General features: G+C 50.0%; 4 protein-coding genes across 5 annotated transcripts; 3 read left to right on the forward strand and 1 right to left on the reverse strand.

The window, feature by feature from the left end:
- The first annotated feature begins 390 nt into the window (after positions 1-390).
- LOC130517873 (ubiquitin-conjugating enzyme E2 E1) lies at positions 391-5,410 on the forward strand. Of its 2 annotated transcripts, XM_057020051.1 has the most exons (7): positions 391-440; positions 892-960; positions 1,810-1,968; positions 2,298-2,348; positions 4,308-4,440; positions 4,637-4,784; positions 4,876-5,410. In XM_057020051.1, exons 1-7 carry the CDS (start codon positions 406-408, stop codon positions 4,971-4,973), a joined length of 693 nt encoding a protein of 230 aa, XP_056876031.1. In that variant the 5' UTR covers positions 391-405; the 3' UTR covers positions 4,974-5,410. The 2 variants fall into 2 exon arrangements, with proteins under 2 accessions (XP_056876031.1, XP_056876032.1); XM_057020052.1 differs by lacking the exons at positions 391-440; positions 892-960 and adding an exon at positions 1,177-1,289.
- Positions 5,411-5,447: 37 nt separating this feature from the next.
- On the reverse strand, positions 5,448-7,361 carry nkiras1 (NFKB inhibitor interacting Ras-like 1). Its single transcript, XM_057020057.1, has 4 exons — positions 7,226-7,361; positions 6,898-6,998; positions 6,584-6,825; positions 5,448-6,430 (listed from the first exon to the last, which is right to left on the reverse strand). Exons 2-4 carry the CDS (start codon positions 6,989-6,991, stop codon positions 6,188-6,190), a joined length of 579 nt encoding a protein of 192 aa, XP_056876037.1. The 5' UTR covers positions 6,992-6,998; positions 7,226-7,361; the 3' UTR covers positions 5,448-6,187.
- Positions 7,362-7,886: 525 nt separating this feature from the next.
- Positions 7,887-9,880, forward strand: rpl15 (ribosomal protein L15). Its single transcript, XM_057020056.1, has 4 exons — positions 7,887-8,017; positions 8,694-8,875; positions 8,943-9,079; positions 9,524-9,880. Exons 2-4 carry the CDS (start codon positions 8,704-8,706, stop codon positions 9,827-9,829), a joined length of 615 nt encoding a protein of 204 aa, XP_056876036.1. The 5' UTR covers positions 7,887-8,017; positions 8,694-8,703; the 3' UTR covers positions 9,830-9,880.
- A 2,751-nt stretch (positions 9,881-12,631) lies between these two features.
- Positions 12,632-18,315, forward strand: nr1d2b (nuclear receptor subfamily 1, group D, member 2b). The gene is made up of 8 exons (XM_057021464.1): positions 12,632-13,029; positions 14,556-14,786; positions 14,891-14,979; positions 15,375-15,519; positions 15,604-16,247; positions 16,330-16,515; positions 16,595-16,805; positions 16,886-18,315. The coding sequence occupies exons 1-8, from the start codon at positions 13,011-13,013 to the stop codon at positions 17,080-17,082; spliced, it is 1,722 nt and encodes a 573-aa protein (XP_056877444.1). The 5' UTR covers positions 12,632-13,010; the 3' UTR covers positions 17,083-18,315.
- The last annotated feature ends 421 nt before the right edge of the window (positions 18,316-18,736 follow it).

The following is an 18,736-nucleotide window of genomic DNA, read 5'->3' on the forward strand; positions in this document are numbered from 1 at the left end:
AGAAGTGGCGTTTGCAGCGGGAGGTAGGTGAACGATGGGAAGTGAAACCTGAAATGAGCAGCACATGGAACAAGATGAATGCAACTCGAGCTACCTTCAACAAAACTTCTGAGTATTTCACAGAAATTTGCCCAGGCTAAAACTGTAGGCACACAATGTTGGGGGGGGGGGGGGGGGGGGGGGGGGGGTCGTTAAAAGTTTGAATTTTGGGGTTTCTTTAGGTGTCTTTTTCTTCTCTGTGACGTCACTTTACAACGCTGTGTGAAGCGTCATAAGGATACGTGACCGTGACGTCAGGACGTCGGCCGCGGGATCAACACTTCCTGCCAGGGGAGGCACGCGTCCAGCGGCAGCATCACACCGGAACTCGATCACGCACAAAATAAAAGCGCCGATCCTGAAGAAATGGACGCCTTTGCCATTTATTTCTTAATTCACTGGTAGAATAAGCTTCAAATTTTAAACTTTATTATTTTTTTTTTTTAAAGGAATCGCTTTCTTCAACAGCTACTATTGCAAGGATTTTGATATTGTTAATTACTCAGGCCGCATGGGGTGAGGACATAAAGGATATACATTTTTAATATATATTTTATTCCTGAAATGAAAATCTAAATGTTTTCTCAATAAAAAAAAATTCACAATTGCTATTTTAAACTTCCCAAAATCAAACGTGACTATTTTATTTTGATAATCAGGCAACCTTTATTACACTTTGGAGTTTGGCAAAATATTCCAACATTAATCGCATATTTAGTGTTGATTTTTCCCTGGATCGTACGTTTAAAAAAATGCTACTTAGCACTTTTAGCATTAGCATTGTGAACGCGGCTTTGGGCGTTTTATTTTTTAGATGATGACCGGAAGTTTCCTGTCTCGTGCTTGACGCAGGTTTGACACTGGTGCGTCCAGGCGGCGGAGGCACACACGTACGCACACAGGCTGTCCACACAAAGAAAGGTATAAAGTCTGGAATATTTGTAATTTAGCCGGTGATACTGTGACAGTTTGAGGGGTCCGTGTCCTCTAGAGGATACAGGTGATACAAAATGTCGCGTTACAGTCGGAAGGACAATTCGGGAGTCGAACCATTCTGCGAGATCAGCTGCGTGTCGACGGATATCGCTTTAAAAACGCGTTTAAAACCTCTCCTAAGTGTGCGGCGCGCTTGTATTTGGTGCGAGCGGCGCGATGCGGCTCCGAATCGACTGGCGGAGCCGCACCAACTTGTTCGGGGTAAAGTTTGATCCGTGCGGGGACTGTTGGGGTGCTGCGACATCGCCCCGTCGGTGTGTTCCTGCTTTTCCACTCCGACCTCTTAGAGTCGATTCTAGGGCTGGGGAGGGGGGCTCTCCATGGGTGTCGTGCGGCTTTATCACTCCGAGGTGTGGGTCGGTAAACTAGGCCTTTAGTCGGACTATTTCGCCAAAGGAGTCCTCTTTTGTCGCAGCCTGGCTCGGCTAAAAATAACAGCAGACATTGGCCTAGGACACAATTTAGTGTTATGAAAGAATGAAAATGCCCAGTCGCTGGGTTCCTCGATAACACCCAGAGGATGGTGATTTAAACCGGTAGAGCGGTTAACTCGAGTTAAAATTCAGTTCGGGCCTGGCCGTTCAAACCACGTTTGACATTCAGCCTCGAACTCTCCACCGGTGAAATTCTTAAACTCGCCCTAAAACAAGTTTCCCGTGTCCAGGGTGTCACAGTGGCCGTTCCTCACGCCGCCCCACACACCTGTAAAAAAATTAATAAAACTCCCTGAAAGTTCACCTGGTGTCTCATCCGGGGCCGTTTGTCTTCCTCCAGGCTCGGTATGTCGGATGAGGATTCCCGTGCCAGCACCAGCTCTTCATCCTCCACATCCTCCGGCCACCATCAGCAGCCAGACAACACACCTTCCAAGAAACGAGAGAGCAAAGCCAGCATGAGCAAGACCTCCAAACTCCTGTCTACCAGCGCTAAGAGGTGGGTCTGGGTCTCTGGGAAGAACCGTTGACAGAACAGCAATGGACACTAGATGGCGCCACGGCTTCACTCCAAGCGCTCTTGCCTAAGCTAAGGCCGCTAGCCTCGAGCTGGGCGCCAGTTCACGAGAAATCTGAATGCGACGCACCGCCTACAGCTGAGGGAGGGCCGTCAGTTTGGACCGCCACGTAAACTTCTGCTTATTTCTGCGCCGCTGTGTCACATCAAAGAGAACGACGCACTTCCTGTGGCGGCAGAATTGTCCAACGGATGCTGAGCTACACCAGATCCACCTCCTTTTGACATTTGTCTGTTTCCTCTTTTGGCAGAATTCAGAAAGAACTGGCCGACATTACTCTGGATCCGCCGCCCAACTGCAGGTGAGCTGGCGCGGCTTCATGGCGTGTGTGTGTGTGTGTGTGTGTGTGTGTTTCTGTGGCTGTGCTGATGTTAGCGATGAGGCTAAACGGTCCATCAGGGACAGCTAGCGTCCTTCCAGATCCGCCACACTCGGAGTCCTCTCAGTTGCCGCCTGGGGAACCTCCGTGTGCCGTCTCAGCACTGTTTACACACAGCATCAAAGCGTTTCCAGAAACAAGACGGACCGCTTTGAGGGGAGGAGGACGCGCCCTCGCTGCAGCCGGTGTTTCGAGGAAACTAGGAAGCGTTCCTCGCCGTCCCTCGTGGTTTGTGGTCCCGTCGGCTGGAACGGCGAGCAGTTGGAACGCCGCTTCTCTCTCGTTGGAGCCGCCGATCAAACAGTTGGACGGGTGTTGTGGTCCCTCTGATGTCCCGGTCCCTTGTGCCCACCTGATTTGACCCTTTCTGGACCGGTGGCCAGATTATTCTCATTAATCCAGAATAATGTTGAGACACACTCAGGCGCTCCAGGGCTTGTTCACACACTTTCTGTGATGCTAATCCTGAGTTTTCAGCATCATGGCGAGCGCCACGGTGAGTCCTGACGGGCTCCCATTGTCACCAGTGACTCCCGTGGTTCACGTTCAGCCTTTCATCAGTCGGTTATCAAAACCTGATTACAACCCTCAGCGGAGGACGTGGAGCCTCTTTCTTCTTCTACACCCTGAGAGCGGAGCCGTCATCGGAGGAGATCTGCCTCGCCGTCCCCGTGACGCCTCCCTCTGCGTCCTCCCGCCCCCTCTGGCTCCTCCTCTTCCCCTCGGCCGGGTCTCCTCCGCTGTTTGTTCGCCGAGGCCGAGGCCTCCGCAGCAGCTCTGCCAGTCTATAAGAGTTGGGCTCCCCGGGGAGGAAGCGGCCGACCGGAGGCGCTGCAGCCAGAGGCACCGTGCACGGATAATTACACGGTGGGGGCCGCCAACCGTCTGGATACCAATGAGCAAGGCAGCGTTTGCCGGCATGGGCAGTGGAGGCAGCTCCTCTGGGAAATGTAGTCCACCCCCCAGTGTCCAGAGTCCGTCCATGTGTCCCCCCCCCCAACCTGGAACTGTGTCCAAACCTCCTCCACTGGCTCCTGTGGAGGTGGAGGAGGAGCAGGTCTGATCTCCGAAGTACTGAAATAGCTCGGTGGTAATTAAGAGAAGCCACGTGTCTCCCAGCTGAAGTTCGTCACTTACTTTTCCGTGTTGGCGAAGCTCTGTGATTGGCTAAAACCAGAGGGGCGCCGTGGCAACCGCCGACAGATCCAGGGTGTTCGTATTACCGTCCATCGCCTTGATTTCAGTCAGAACGTGTGTGAGCGGAGGGAGGCAGGAGGAGAGAAGATCGCCATCCCGGTAAAGGATCGCCTCCGTCGGGCGGCGCGTCACGGCGCCACCGCCTGACATCACGACCCCGTTGCCAGCGGACGCATCAGCGGCGGAGAGACGCGGCAACATTGACGTGCTGGAGGAGCGGAGACCAGCTGCAGGCCGCTTCGAAAGGTTAAAGGCCCAAAGACACGGGGCTGAAATGTCAGCGCCGGTGCCGCCGCGCGTTGGCAGAAGCCCCTCCCCCCCCCCCCCCCCCCGGCTGCATGACATTAGCCAACACAAAGCACTGGGCAGCCTTTGTGAACGCCGGAGGAAACCACGGCTCGCCGTCGTCGCAGGCCTGTCTGAGAATGTGAGCCGCCTCTGTTGTCGGAGGAGAGAAACCTCAGTGTGGTCGTTTCTGTGGGCGACGCTACGATCTCTGTCCGCGGCGCCGGCGCCGCCTGGAGTTGCGCCGTCAAACACTCTCAAAAGATGGTTGAGCCCAAAAGTGGAGGTTATAGATGCTGCGGTTTGTTTTTGTTGATGACTGAAGATGATGACCTGGGCAGACGTGACCCCAAAACACTGGAAAGGTCGCGCTCATTAAGGACATCTTTGTTCTGACAGTGCTGGTCCCAAAGGAGACAACATCTATGAGTGGAGGTCCACCATCCTGGGTCCCCCAGGCTCTGTGTATGAGGGAGGAGTCTTCTTCCTGGACATCGCCTTCACGCCAGACTACCCCTTCAAACCGCCCAAGGTGAGTCCTCAACCTGTCCAACAGGGGTGTCGTGTTCGCCTTCTCCACTAGAGGGAGCCCACGCACAAAGAATGAGCTGCTCTCCTCCTGGAGAGACAGAATATGAATAAAATCTGACAGAATCTCTTCTCGGCTCAAATAATTCACCAGTATATTTCCTGTGGGCTTTAGAAATCATGTGTGTTTGTGTTTCCAGGTGACGTTCCGGACCAGGATCTACCACTGCAACATCAACAGCCAGGGGGTGATCTGTCTGGACATCCTGAAGGACAACTGGAGTCCTGCCCTCACCATCTCCAAGGTCCTACTGTCCATCTGCTCCCTGCTGACTGACTGCAACCCTGGTGAGAGCCACACACACACACACACACACACACACACACACACGTTTGGACCACATGTGTAACGTGATGCCTGTGAACGTTGTTGTTGCAGCGGACCCCCTGGTGGGAAGCATCGCCACACAGTACACCACAAACAGACCCGAACACGACCGGATAGCCAAACAGTGGACCAAACGCTACGCCACATAATCGCTCGACGAGCCGCCGGTTGATTGACTCGTGGGTGGGTGGGGGCTGACTCAGGGGTGGAGGGTGGAGCCGTGTGGATTTTTATCTCAGAATTGAAGTCTTAAACTCCTGAAATTGTGTTGTTTATTGTATATTTTTAAGTTAACTGAAGCCCAACTGTAACGAAATCCGACAGCGCCGCCTTTAGCTCGTGTTTTTGATCGCAGACGTTCATGCTAACCCATAAGATGAAACGTGTCGCAGCATGATTCCCCGTCGGTCACGTCGGTGTCGATCCTCACCTGTAAGAAGTTCCAGTTGGTGTTTGCTTCCCCGCTCCAAATTCTGTGCGTTTCACACATGTAGACATGTTTAGCTATGGTTGTAATTTGTGTTCTGTACCAATTTATCAAGAACTTTTCTGTTTCTTCTTTTATGAATTAAACGTGACCAACAGATGCCTGCGGTCGTCTTCGGGAAACACCAGAACGCCGCTTTCATCGGCAACGCTTTATTAACAGATTTATTTCTGGAATGAAAAGTAAATCTCTGTGAAATCAAAGACAAAAGTGCTGCAGGAGCTTCACATCAAAGGAATGTGGCTTTGATAAAGTGACAAAAATAAATTATCTTCTACTGGTCAAAGTGCTTTAGCTAGAAGTCCAGTCAGGCAGGAGGTGAAGTAAGACAGGAAGTGACATCACGAGTAAACGCAGTACCAGTGATATTATTGCTTCGAGGCCTGAGAGGCGACCCGGATGATGCGGTGCTCATGGGTTCAGGTCGGCTTCAGAGGGAAGAGCCAGCTAATGTTACATGTGCTGTGATTCTCAACTAAACATGGACAGACTCTTGAAGACGTCGCATCTTTGGTCGTAAAGTGCTCGTTCATGCCGAGATGAAATGATATGTGACAGTTTTAACACTAGAAAAAAAAACAACAACTTTGGTTTCACCAGAACCAATAAAATAGCACGTGGATCGTGGGTTAGGGTTAGATTAGAGATGAGCCTCAGGTCTGGTTCGCTGACTATAGCGCCTCATGCTGACATTTGGACACTCGTCCACCATGTAAACTACAGAAATAATTAGATTAAAATCTGTTTTAAGTTGTAAACTAGTTGCCCTAACCAGAGCTTGGCTAGGCTAACCAGACAGCGACAGCGCTCTCCACATGGTGGAATGATGAACGTAAACCAGAAGCAACCGGAGTGGTACTGGGCCCGCTGGGAGGGTCAGATGTCATTGGACGGCGTGCCCTTGCTTTTGCGGCCCGGCAGAGGGAAGGCCGACTTGCTCTGTGGCTGCGTGAGCCGGCTGGTCAGCTGGGTGAAGGGCTCGATGAGGGAGCTGCGCTCGGTGACGCTCACCTCCCACAGCTTCACCTTCTCACCCCGAGCCCACTGCTGCGCCGCCTCGTGTTCCACCTGCCGACGCTCCCGCAGGTCGCTCTTGTTGCCCAGGACTACGACTGTGACCTGAGGATGCAAAAAAGACGTCGGTAAATCTGCTGCGGTTCCAGAGGAGGGCCGCCACTGGAGTTCCAACATTTCCATTAAGGGGCCGGTGATTGAACTCTACACTGTTTGTACATTTCCCAAAGGCACTGACTTGAAATATTGTAAACATGCCTCCTTCTTGTCCCTGGATTTGTCTATTTCCTTCTTGACCATGTCGACCCTCCTGAAAGACTCCAGGCTGTCGATGCTGTAGACCAGCACAAAGCCGTCGGCCACAGAGTAGTAATGTTTGGGCAGATCTTGACCATCGTGCAGCCCTTTGGTGTCGTAAAGCCTCAGCTGTTCCTTCACGCCGCGGTCAGTCTCCACCGAGGCCACGTACACGTCCTCCTGGGTCTCGGCGGACTCGGAACCTATGACAGTGAGCACGCGATCAGCTGTCACCGAGGAGGAAAAGCCCCCTGGCCGCTACGTCATTTACGTACCGACTACGTGATTTCCGTAAAGCAGCTGCTCGAGTATTGCCGTTTTCCCAACTGCCGATTGACCACAAACCACAACTTTACAACCTTTACCCATCTCGGACCTGTAATTAACATAGTTGCGGTGTTAATAGTCTTACACGATAAACATGAGACGACAACAGATACGAGTTAGTGAGGCTCTGGGAATCCGCTACATTTGGGCTGAGCTAGCTTTTCCTTTTATTAGTTACAATCTAGGAAACAGGCTAACCACGCGTCATACAGTTTTGAGAGCCATAAATAGTAAATTACTAAAAAAAAATAATAATAACGTGGTTATGTGTCTTACTTGGATCATTGGGATTCTAGATGTTTACCAAGTCTAAAAGTGTCGCATCCATCTTAGCTACCTACGCTGTCAAGCTAAATCCCGCTTTGAGCATGCGTGGTTTCTTCTTCTACGCGGGACAGCGCAGGGTGTTGCTTTACCGCCCCCTACAGGGCTCCCGCTTTTATTTGGAAAACGCTGGAACTGAATAAAGATATCAATTTCCTCTTTGAACGAACGTTTCAAGTTTGTCTTGGACGACTTCTTCTCATGACTACTCTGCCTCTGACTTGAGTGAATTTACTTTTCACAATCCTCTAAGATCATCTCTCAGGACGTTTAATTACATGTTTAACGAGAAACATGATTTTTATGACCATTTAAATCCGTAACTTTTAGTGGCTTATTAACGCGTCTCTGCTCCCACATCCAGCGATCATTAATCCACTGCTCTGAACATAGAGTAAACATAAACTTTACTAGGTTTTGAATTTTTGAAGCTGGCACATTTAAAGCTTGCTCGAGATATTTTAACATATTATTAAAAACTCGGTGTTACTTCTAAAGACACTGTGAGTACGTGTCTACATATTGTTAATATGTTGTGAGATTATAAACATTGGGGGAAAACTCGGTACTCTAATATATAAACTATTTTTTTCAGACAAAATTGACAGAATTCCCTGCAGCGCCGATACTAATCTGTCCATTTAAACTACATTTCCCACAATGACAAAGAGGAAGTACGTCACTGTGATTCTCATAAGGCATGCTGGGACTTTTTCTCTCCCTTTCCGGCTGGTACGCCATCATGTAAGCGAGTATTTCTATGCATTTGTATCAAACGCAATCCATTTAAATCTGCATGTATATACCTTCATCTACTGTTTTTACACAAGGCACCGTTAAACGTCTTATTGTTATACACAATGGCGGTAATATTTACAGTTAATGGACATTGATCAGTGATTTTGAAGCCTATCGGTGTGGAGCAGCAGCAGAACTGATAGCATTTGAACCGGCTGCAAGCTAATATATTTTCTATATTGTCTTTTCAAATACGTTGTTAGGAGTTGTCGAGGTACAGGCTTTTACACCGATAAATGCTTTTCGATTGTAATAATGCTGGAATTCAAACAAAGTGCGGTGTTAAGAGCTAATGTTTCTTGGCTAATGTTGCTATGCTAGTGTCGTTCAGCGTCTTTATTCGAGGCGTGAGTTTGTGTACTAGCACGCTTGATGTGAGAACGTACCGTCAATAAAGAACCATTCATCATTTCTATCATCCACTTAGTATTTATTAATTTATACTCCTTTAGGGACAGATGTATGTCCATATGCATTGTGACAAGTGCTTCAGTTTGTAGACATATATCTGACAATAAGACAGACCCTCTGTATCAGTGTTGTACATTTGTCAGCTTTCTGTGTTCATGGCAACGTGCTGAGTATAAATGTTGTAGTTGACCTGGATGTTTCTCCTCCTCAGATAAGTCAACATGGGAGCATACCGGTATATGCAGGAGTTATGGCGCAAGAAGCAGTCCGATGTGATGCGCTTCCTGCTCCGTGTCCGGTGCTGGCAGTACCGCCAACTGTCCAACCTCCACCGCGCTCCACGACCCACCAGACCCGACAAGGCCCGCAGACTGGGATACAAAGCCAAGCAGGGTGGGTGCCGGTCCAGTCTTATGGCACCAAGGTCCACGCTGCTGTTCTCATCATTTTCTCCTTGCAGGCTACGTCATCTACCGCATCCGTGTGCGCCGCGGAGGCCGTAAACGCCCCGTGCCCAAAGGTGCCACCTATGGCAAACCAGTGCACCACGGTGTCAACCAGATGAAGTTCGCCCGTAGCCTTCAGTCTGTTGCTGAGGTACGTTGATTATTCCAGAGTAATCGTGTGGGTGACGCTGCAGCTGAGCGACGCTCCTGAACGCAGCACCGATGATGGTGGGCCACGTGTGGTGACTTATTTGCTGTAATGAATAAAACTTCCTTGTTACGTCAGTGATGTTCAGTGATCTGGGTTAATACACATTCTGCTACTAATGTTTTCTGGAACATGAGTCAACTCTCCTACGTGTCCAAAGTCCTCCGCCATCTCAGTTTGACCTTCTAAATTCTGCCTTGCGTTAAACGGATTAAATGTTCGCCAGACGCTTTAGTCCGGTTTTCCTGCCAACTTTCACACGTAAACAATCCAGTCTGATTCTATTCAGAGCTCTGCGGTGCAGCTTCACTGTCACTTCACTGTTTCACCCACAGGTGCTCCTGTGACTTTGGTCGCTCACTCGTCCACTTTTGTTTGTTTCGGTAGGAGCGTGCTGGCCGTCACTGCGGCGCCCTGAGAGTCCTCAACTCCTACTGGGTGGGCGAAGACTCCACCTACAAGTTCTTCGAGGTGATTCTGGTCGACCCGTTCCACAAAGCCGTCAGGCGCAACCCAGACACCCAGTGGATCACAAAGCCTGTGCACAAGCACAGAGAGATGCGCGGCCTGACCTCGGCAGGAAAGAAGAGCCGCGGCCTGGGCAAGGGCCACAAGTTCCACCTGACCATCGGAGGCTCCCGTCGCGCTGCCTGGAAGAGGCGCAACACCCTGCAGCTGCACCGCTACCGCTAGAGTGCATCGCCTGTCTGTACATTCAAAAAATAAACATCCTTTTTATGGTGACTGTTTGGTTTTTTTGTGCTAGATGTTTCAAAACGTGTTCAAGCCGCAGCAAAAATGCTAAAAAGCTGAAAACTGATATTAATGCTTCAGACCAACGTGAGAAAATCAAGCTGCACGTCAGGTTTAATCTTTAATTGAGCATTTTTACTGGTGAAGTTTAATCACCACCGTCGTTAATCCCTGATGTGTCGGCCTGTATGTTCGACCGAAAATGTTTCCTGCATCAAAAAATTAATTTCAGTATTTGAAGAGTTGTGTTGTGAATTTGAGTTAATGGCTCAAATATATTCTAATCAAAGGGAGGGAAAATGAAACCTAAAGGCGGATGAACACAGCGGTGCCGGTTGTTCTTCCAGTGGTGCAGAAGGACCCCGAAGGGCTGAAGTCACCATGTTTGACACATCTGGTTCTACCCACACATCAGTTTCTTCAAAGTGGACTGTGTTGGTTTAAGTGTTCAGTAGCATTCAATGACTGAAAAGACCTAAAATGTTAAAGTCACAGTTGCAAAGGGATTTTAGGTTCGAATTGACTTTCCAGTGAGACTTTCTGTCAGCATTTGTGATCCGACCGCATCGTTATCCTTCAGCACAAAAGTGCCGGACTGGAACAATAAATCAGGATCAGTGAAACTGAGCTGGGGTGTATTTTGAGACGTCTGCCGGCGGTCTTTCGTCCACCTCCAGCCGTGGTCCAAACACCTCCAGAAACCTGATCAGGGGTTTTCTGTCCTAACTTTTGACCCACTTCTAAACGAAGCATCATTAAAGGTGCTCAAAGCTTGTGTGTAATGTAGGCTAACTTCACAAACACGCACATCAATCATTAACCTATTTTTGTCTCTGTGTGTGCTGAGGTCATCCTAAAGGGGTCGTCATGACAAACAGTGCCGATCACTGGAATCATCCGGGAATTCCTTCTATAGATGTGAGAATGTTACTTTTTTAACAACAAAAGTAGCAACTGTGGACAGATATGGTTTATTCCCCCATCACAATGTAAACAACTGAGGATCAGGAAGCTCAATATGAGTGAAGACTGGTCCTGCTCAAGGTTTCTCACCTTTAAAAGGCAGCTTTGCTGGGCTCTGGGTTTGTGGAGGCAATCTGGATTGTCAGAGACGCCTTATAAATAAAGTTGGATTTATTGGGATGAGGCATCATCAGTCTGAACCAAGTAGGAGTGATCAGATCAATCATTGATTATTGGAAAGATCAACAGTCTGGGAGGGGACCCGGCACGGACCGTCTCTGAGTCAAGGAAAAGATTCCAGAACCTCTGGTTGAGTGAAGAAGACTCCGGAAAAGGAAGGAACATCAGCGTTCCCAAAACTACTAAAGCTGAGCAGCATTTGACACGTCTAAAAAAAAAACTTGGAATTTCTGGAATCAGATTCTTTGGAATGAAAAGTGGAGGAAAAAGATGCTCTGGGGGAGGAAGAGGAGGTGTTTACATTCCTGTGTTGAGAGCGAAGGTTCGATTTTTCACAAACAAGATTTAAATGGGAAAATTGGATGCTAAATATGGTAAACACGGCCTCCGGCCCGGTGACGGGAAAGGGTCAGGGTGGCAGCAGCCTTTCCACCAAAATAAACCTGCCCTGACCTGAAAGGGTCAAAGGAAAACACGGAAGGGCGGAGTGAGGAAAAGCGCTCCTCTCTCACGTTACTCCAGCTCCATTGTTCCTCCCCAGTTTCGAGTGTGGAGCCCCGGTGACCTCTGACCTGCTGGGTGAAAATCCAAAAATTCCCAGAGGGAAGAGCTCGGGCCGGTCCCACCTGGGATGGGTTACTCCTAAATAAGATCCTATTGTAAAATGTGAGGAAACTTTAGCCCGAGAGCGCCCTGGGACAGGACCGGTGTGAGGGGAAGGGAAGCTTCTCCGTGTCATGCTAACCCGGGAAGAATGCAGCGCGGGGGAGAGTTCTGGTCCAGACGGCGTCGACTCCCGAACAGCAGCCAGAAAGCACAAAACACTCAGAACCTTTCTCTATATTTGGAGAGATTCTGGACCGTTTTCCTGCCTCCCTGGACACCAGTAAACCGGGATTCAGACTGGGTTCCTGTCACAGATACCAGGGTCCTTTAGAGCGCACGATAAGGCGAACCCACCTTTGTGTCAACACTCTGAACAGATGGCCAGCAAGGCAACGACACACCTGCAACATGCAACAGTCGACCCAGATGCTCCACACTGGACTGGATCTGGCAGAATTAGCACGTTTTCTGCAATGCTGCAAAAAGCTGCCCTGGGGGGTGGGGGGTGGGGGGGCGACCACAAACCCCGAGTGATGCTGCAGCTGATGGAAGTTTCCACCAACTTTATTCTGCAACTCTGTTGCTCTAAAGTGAAAAGTTGCCTTTAATGGTGTAAGATGTCCTGTGGAGCTGGGGGTGAGGGATCGGTCCCCAGCCCAGGGTCTCCACGGCCGAATATTGTCCCCTAAAACCGGAAACGTCACCTACATCACACAGGCAACAACACAACCAACAACCAGCGGAGTTGGTCCCAGAGTCGGGGGCCAGTTTCCCGTCGCCGTTTCGTTAAAGTCTCGCGGATTCTCACTTTAACGCTACTTTAGTTTGTTCCGCACAAGTTGTTGCTCACACTGGTGAAACCTGACACGGTGGGCGACGGTTTTGGTGGACTTTTAAACGGGTGAAAGTATGTCAGTGGGTTATAGTGACACCGGTGCAGAGTTGCAGGGGGAGGAGCGACGATCTGGGTCACATGGTTGCAGCCTGCTCGCAGCAGTCGCTGCAAAACCAGCCTCCAAACCAGCGGAGTTGCGCCTCTCGGTCACAGCCTCTTCTCCTGTGCCTCCCGAGGATCCGAAACACACCACGGTGCGTTTGTGTGCGGCGCAATCTTCGAGGGAGACTCGGGAAAAAAAAGCCTCGAAAACTTGACCGCGGTTTGATGTAAAATTATTCCCGAAATCGACTTCGCCACTGACGTGTTTACGGTGGTTATGAGTCGCGTCGCTGGAAATGTTGTAGCTCAAAAGCTCCGCTTGTGAACCGGGAATCAATCAGCGACTTCATAGTTGCTGAAAACCGAAATCCGAAAACACGGCTTCGGCACCGAGGTAGCAGAGGAGGAGGAAAAAACCCCCAAAACCCGTCTGCCATGGAGTCAAGCAAAGCTGGTGAGTGTGTTTTTTCCCCCCTGGTTCGGTGACAGTAAACGTTCCACCATTAGAATATTTGCAAGGACGTTGCATCTAAAGAACCATCGCTAGTTTAACCAGGACGAGCTCGTGTGGTGTGCTTCGAACCGACTTTACAATCGGACCGAACAGTCGAAGGTTGGTTTCCGTACTTGTTCTGGAAGCCTAACTGGGTTAGCAGTACCAGCGGGCTGTTGTCATTGCCCGGGTTACATGGCTGGAGCTGCTCCGCATTCGCTTCTTCTCACATGGACTCGCCAGCCTAGCCATGTGCGCCTGTGTTTACGCTCCCCGTGCGTCGCCGCTGATTGGTCGTGACGTCACGGTTGCATAATTCCCGCCGTGGAACTGGTGTGGGGTCTGGCCGCGGATACACGTGAGCCTGTCCACAGCGGCTCCGGGTGACCTAGTTTCCCGGGCAGAGAACCTTCCTGCCCCACGTGGGGGCGCGGCGAATAAAACTTCACACTGTCACGGAGCGTTTAAAGAACCTTGGGATTTTGACTTTTGTTAGAACCTTCTGAATGTCCGTCATTTAAATTGTTGAGCGAGAACACAAATTAATTCCCTTAATTCGACGATGTTGGTGATTAGTTATCTTAAGCACTAAAATGTCTGATGTTGGTTAATTTTCTTGCATACAGATTTGAGGAACGGGACACTGGTGGCCCAGTTTCCATACACTGTTCGGTCTATTGGATTTTCCTACTCTCCATGAATGCACCATCCATTCTGTATTAATTCGCTTTTTCTGCTTTTTTTAGATTGCGCGTCACGAACTATTGAATAAAACTTTTATATACATTGACATTTAAACACCTCATATATTTATTTGTTTGGAAATAATGAACAGTTGTCAAGGTGTTTATTATATTCAATTATCAAGAGGAAAATAACTTATTTTCGAAATTCTTATGTAATCTGAAGGAAATAGACAGAACATTGACCTTTTTTGCCATAAAGTTTATGAGTCAATGCATAATAGATGCAAACATACAAAAAAGTATCCGTGTTTTGGCTAAAGATGAGATTATACTTATAAAATCCTACCTTCAGAACTGGCCTAAACATTCATTTAAAGAGCCGATGTGTGTGAATGGGTGCTGGGAGGGGCCTGACAATACAGTACTACACACCCTTGTGAGGCTGGCATTATGTAATGCCTGTTACCTAATCATTGAGAATAGCAGGAAAGAAATCGGGTCAGCCTATGTTGTGGAGGAAAAACTGGCTCAGAGGCGGCAGCAGGCTGTCTGCTGCACTCCTACTGGTCAAGGAGCTGCTGTCGTTGCACGAGCGCTCCTGGTTTTGCAACAAAACCCTCTGCGCCCTTTGAGAGTTCATTATGCAAGTGAAACATTGCAGTTTTTGACTGGTGATTGATAAATGCAAAATTTATCACCCAAAATAAAGCCGGATGTTACGGCAGTAAATCTTTAGGTTTTATTCGTTTTACTGTCTCCAGTGTGTTCTTGGCCTAATTTTCCTCCGCTGTCGCTCACCAGGGGGCGTAATAGCCTACATCAGCTCCTCCAGTTCTGGCTCGAGCCCAGAGTCGTGCCACAGTGACTCGTCCAACGGCAGCTACCAGTCGTCCTCCTCCCCCCGTGGCTCATCGCCCAGCCGCCACCAGCAGGGTCAGCCGGCTGACCCAGCGCTCCCAGTCAGGTGCCAAAACCTTCCTGGGACTCAGAAGGGGGGCCGCGCCTCTTCCACTGCAAAAAGTGGCATCACCAGTAAGCCAGTCCCTTTCTTTGAATTTGAGATTTAGGTTGTGATTGGCACGGAACAGAGGACCATCGGTTTGGTCGGTCATTAAAAGTGTTTGTTCTCTCATCAGAAATCAACGGCCTGGTGCTGCTGTGCAAGGTGTGCGGTGACGTGGCCTCCGGCTTTCATTACGGCGTGCACGCCTGCGAGGGTTGTAAGGTGAGGAGGCGTCTGCAAAATGTGCCAGACGCTGTGGTAGAATCAGACGTTTTTGGTTTAACTGGGTCACCGTGCAGCTAAGAGCAGAATCAGAACCTGCCCCCCCCCCCCACCAGCCTGTCACGTTGTGTGGAGGAGTTAACAGCAGGGGGCAGATGTGTCACCTTCAGGCTATTGATGCTAAATTAAGCTAAATCCTGAATGTTCTGCACGTGTCCTGCTTGAACAGTAAGCATCCACCAGGGGCGCTGTAGCAAACCTCAGCTCCACTTGCACGTGTCCGATGCAGAGCAGGAACAAACTGCTCTTTACAGACACGGTGACACAACCGCTCCGTTCCTGCTGCCTTCTGTCCTCATTCCTGTGTGTGTGTGTGTGTGTGTGTGTGCCTGCAGGGTTTTTTCCGTAGAAGCATCCAGCAGAACATCCAGTACAAGAAGTGCCTTAAGAACGAGAGCTGCCCCATCATGCGGATCAACAGGAACCGCTGCCAGCAGTGCCGCTTCAAGAAGTGTCTGATGGTGGGGATGTCCCGAGACTGTGAGTATTCCACAAACATTTGTGTGGTAAAAATGATCAATGAACGACTTCATCTCATTTCATTTCAAACGTCTGCTCCAACAGCTGTTCGCTTTGGTCGCATCCCGAAGCGGGAGAAGCAGCGCATGCTGCTGGAGATGCAGAGTGCCATGAACAACATGATGAACAACAGCCAGCTTCAGGCGCCGCCCGTCGACGCGTCTCTGTCGGCCGGCGTCGCGGAGCCCGCCGCTCAGGTTGTTGGCTCCGCCCCGTCCCGCTCCCCATCCAGTGCGTCCGAGTCCAGCTCTGACCCCGAACCTGCGGTGGCGATGGACACCAGCCCCAGCTCCTCCTCGCACAGCGCCTCAGACAGCAGCGAAGAGGAGGTGATCGGCTCTGTGACCAGGGCCCACCAGGAGACCTTCATGTACAACCAGGAGCAGAGCAGCCTGGCCAATGAGGCGCTGCCTCCCACAGGCCCCGCCCACATCAACAAGGAAGAGGAGCAGCAGAATGCATGGAACCACCACAACAACCTGGTTACCATGGCAGCGCAGGAGCCTCCGAACAGCCAGGGCTGTCTTCCTGAGGAGGACAATTCCATGAAGCACTGTCCCTTCAGGATGGCCAGGGCCGTGGACGCCAGTCACACTCCCACCTACGCACATGGAGCTCTGAGAGCGCCACCTGCAACCTGCCCCACCAGCAGGGGGTCCCAGTGGCGAGGAGGCAACCGGATGTACCTGGTGAGATGATAACACACTAACACCACCTCACGCATTCTTCATACACAGGAATCATTAACCGAGTATTTTCGTGCGTCCTCAGGTTTGTCCCATGAACATGTCGGCCTACGTGGACCCCCAGAAATCGGGACATGAGGTGTGGGAGGAGTTCTCCCACAGCTTCACCCCTGCTGTGAGGGAGGTGGTGGAGTTTGCCAAGAAGATTCCAGGATTCCGAGACCTTTCTCAGCACGACCAGGTCAGCCTGCTGAAGGCTGGAACCTTTGAGGTACGATTCATTTCTCCATCAGTCCGCCCAGGTGAGCGGGGGTTCCTTGACTGACCGGGGGGGGGGTTGTGTTCCACAGGTGCTGGTCGTTCGCTTCGCCTCTCTGTTCGACGTGAAGAACCGCACCGTCACTTTTCTGGGTGGGAAAAAGTACAGCCTTGAAGCCCTGAGGGCCATGGGGGCCGGAGACCTTCTGAACTCCATGTTTGACTTCAGCGAGAAGCTCATGAACCTGGGTCTGAGCGAGGAGGAGATGAGTCTCTTCACCGCTGTGGTCCTGGTGTCTGCAGGTTAGATCCCTCCAGGCTTGCAGATGATCTCACTCCATCATAATCTCAGCAAACTGACGGCCCCGTCTTCCCTCTCTTAGATCGCTCGGGCATTGAGAACGTGAACTCGGTGGAGGCGCTGCAGGAGACGCTGATCCGCGCCCTGCGCAGCCTCATCACCAAGAACCACCCCAACGAGTCGGCCATCTTCACCAAGCTGCTGCTGAAGCTGCCGGACCTGCGCTCGCTCAACAACATGCACTCGGAGCAGCTGCTCGCCTTCAAGGTCCATTCCTGAACGTTCCCACGCCGACACGGACCTCACCGGACTGCGAGGGACCCCCGACCCCTGAGACCACGTGGCTCATTTATTTCCCATGAGGCTTTTGGGTTCAGGTCCTTTATAACACAAACTGAAGATGGGACGAGGACCATCCACCGACAAAAATAGAATTATACCCAAAACTTTTGCATCTGAAATTGTTTGATTTAGTGTCCGGGGGCACGCTTGAAGCCCGAAGCAAAAGAGAATAATTTAAAAGGAATTATTTATGTGTAAAAGCTGAAGAAAAACTCTAATTTGCATCAACTGATTCTTTATCGAATGAGGCTAGCTCCAAATTTACGTCGAGTCATCATGTGGAGGTGTAATTATGTTTCTGATATATTCCTGTACTGTACTGTAGGGCATCGGCGCCTGTGTGGTGGCGACGCACACGCACGGACACACTGATGTAAATGTTTGTGCGTAGCGTACTGTACATTTGAGAGCGTTAGCACTTTTCTGTATATCGTAGACGGATAGATGTTGCATTCATAGTGCAATACGTGACAGCTTTTGTTGATTTAAGGAGCGACTTTCCTGGAACGACACCACCACTGGCGCCGCCGCGCCCCCCGCCGCGCCCCTGCCGCGCCCCTGCCGCACTGAACGAAGAGGCGGAGTCTCTGACGAAACGGGAGACTGTTTCAGTCTTACTTCAGGCTTTTCATGCAGTTGTTTACACGCCGTGCTGTGTTTCTTTGGGTGTTTTTTTTGGACAGTTGTGGGTCACTTTCCTGATATATTCAGACGTGACATACTGGACACGTTAGCGACTCCATCGCCGCACGTGGAGACGGCCTGAACCAACGAGACAGAAGTCTGTGTTAGCTAGCATACTGTATATCCCCCCCTCTGTTTTTTGGTTTCCCCCATGTGTGAGAAATGACTGGCAGGAAATACTTTTACAGATGTACAGGTTCTCGTGGCAGGGTGGAAGGTTCCATATGAAATATGATTGTAACATCTCTGGAGTGATTGTATAAAGAGATCGCCGTGGCAACAGAGACGTTGGTGTTCATATATTTTTGTGATGCCATTATGTGAAAATTCCAAATGTCCACAGCTTGGCTTATCGTGTTGACGTGGTTCTGTTCTCTGTGAAAAGTCTGCATAGATTTCTATATAAATACATACAAACTATCATACACACCTGACTGTAAAGATAAATATATAAATATATATATATAAATAAATTTTATAAATGAGTGCTTGTCTTGTTTACTGGTTACTGTAAAAAAACATTCCAGGCAAAATAACCTGGAGTTTACATGAGTGGGCGTGGCTATATCACACGAATTGGGCGTGGTCAGGCAATGTGAACAATGGTCAGTCCCAGGGGGCGTGTCCTGAAAAATTTGTTTCATGGCTACTCAAAACTATGTACATATGGGGCGTGGCCACACCAATCTGAGGTTCAAAGTTGAACTCAGAAGGGGCGTGGCCTAGGAAACCCGCGATTCATTGCTCCTCAAAACTGCATCCGGGGCGTGGCTACCAACGGGTTATTAACCAACATCTTGGACGACTTCAAAGGGTTAAACTGGGCCTATACCCGGAAGGAGCTCTTTGATCACGCGGTACGTGATTTTACGTGATGTCAGTTCCATTGTCCACCAGTAGGCGGCGA

Source organism: Takifugu flavidus, chromosome 21, assembly GCF_003711565.1.
Source record: "Takifugu flavidus isolate HTHZ2018 chromosome 21, ASM371156v2, whole genome shotgun sequence".
Lineage (NCBI taxonomy): Eukaryota > Metazoa > Chordata > Actinopteri > Tetraodontiformes > Tetraodontidae > Takifugu > Takifugu flavidus.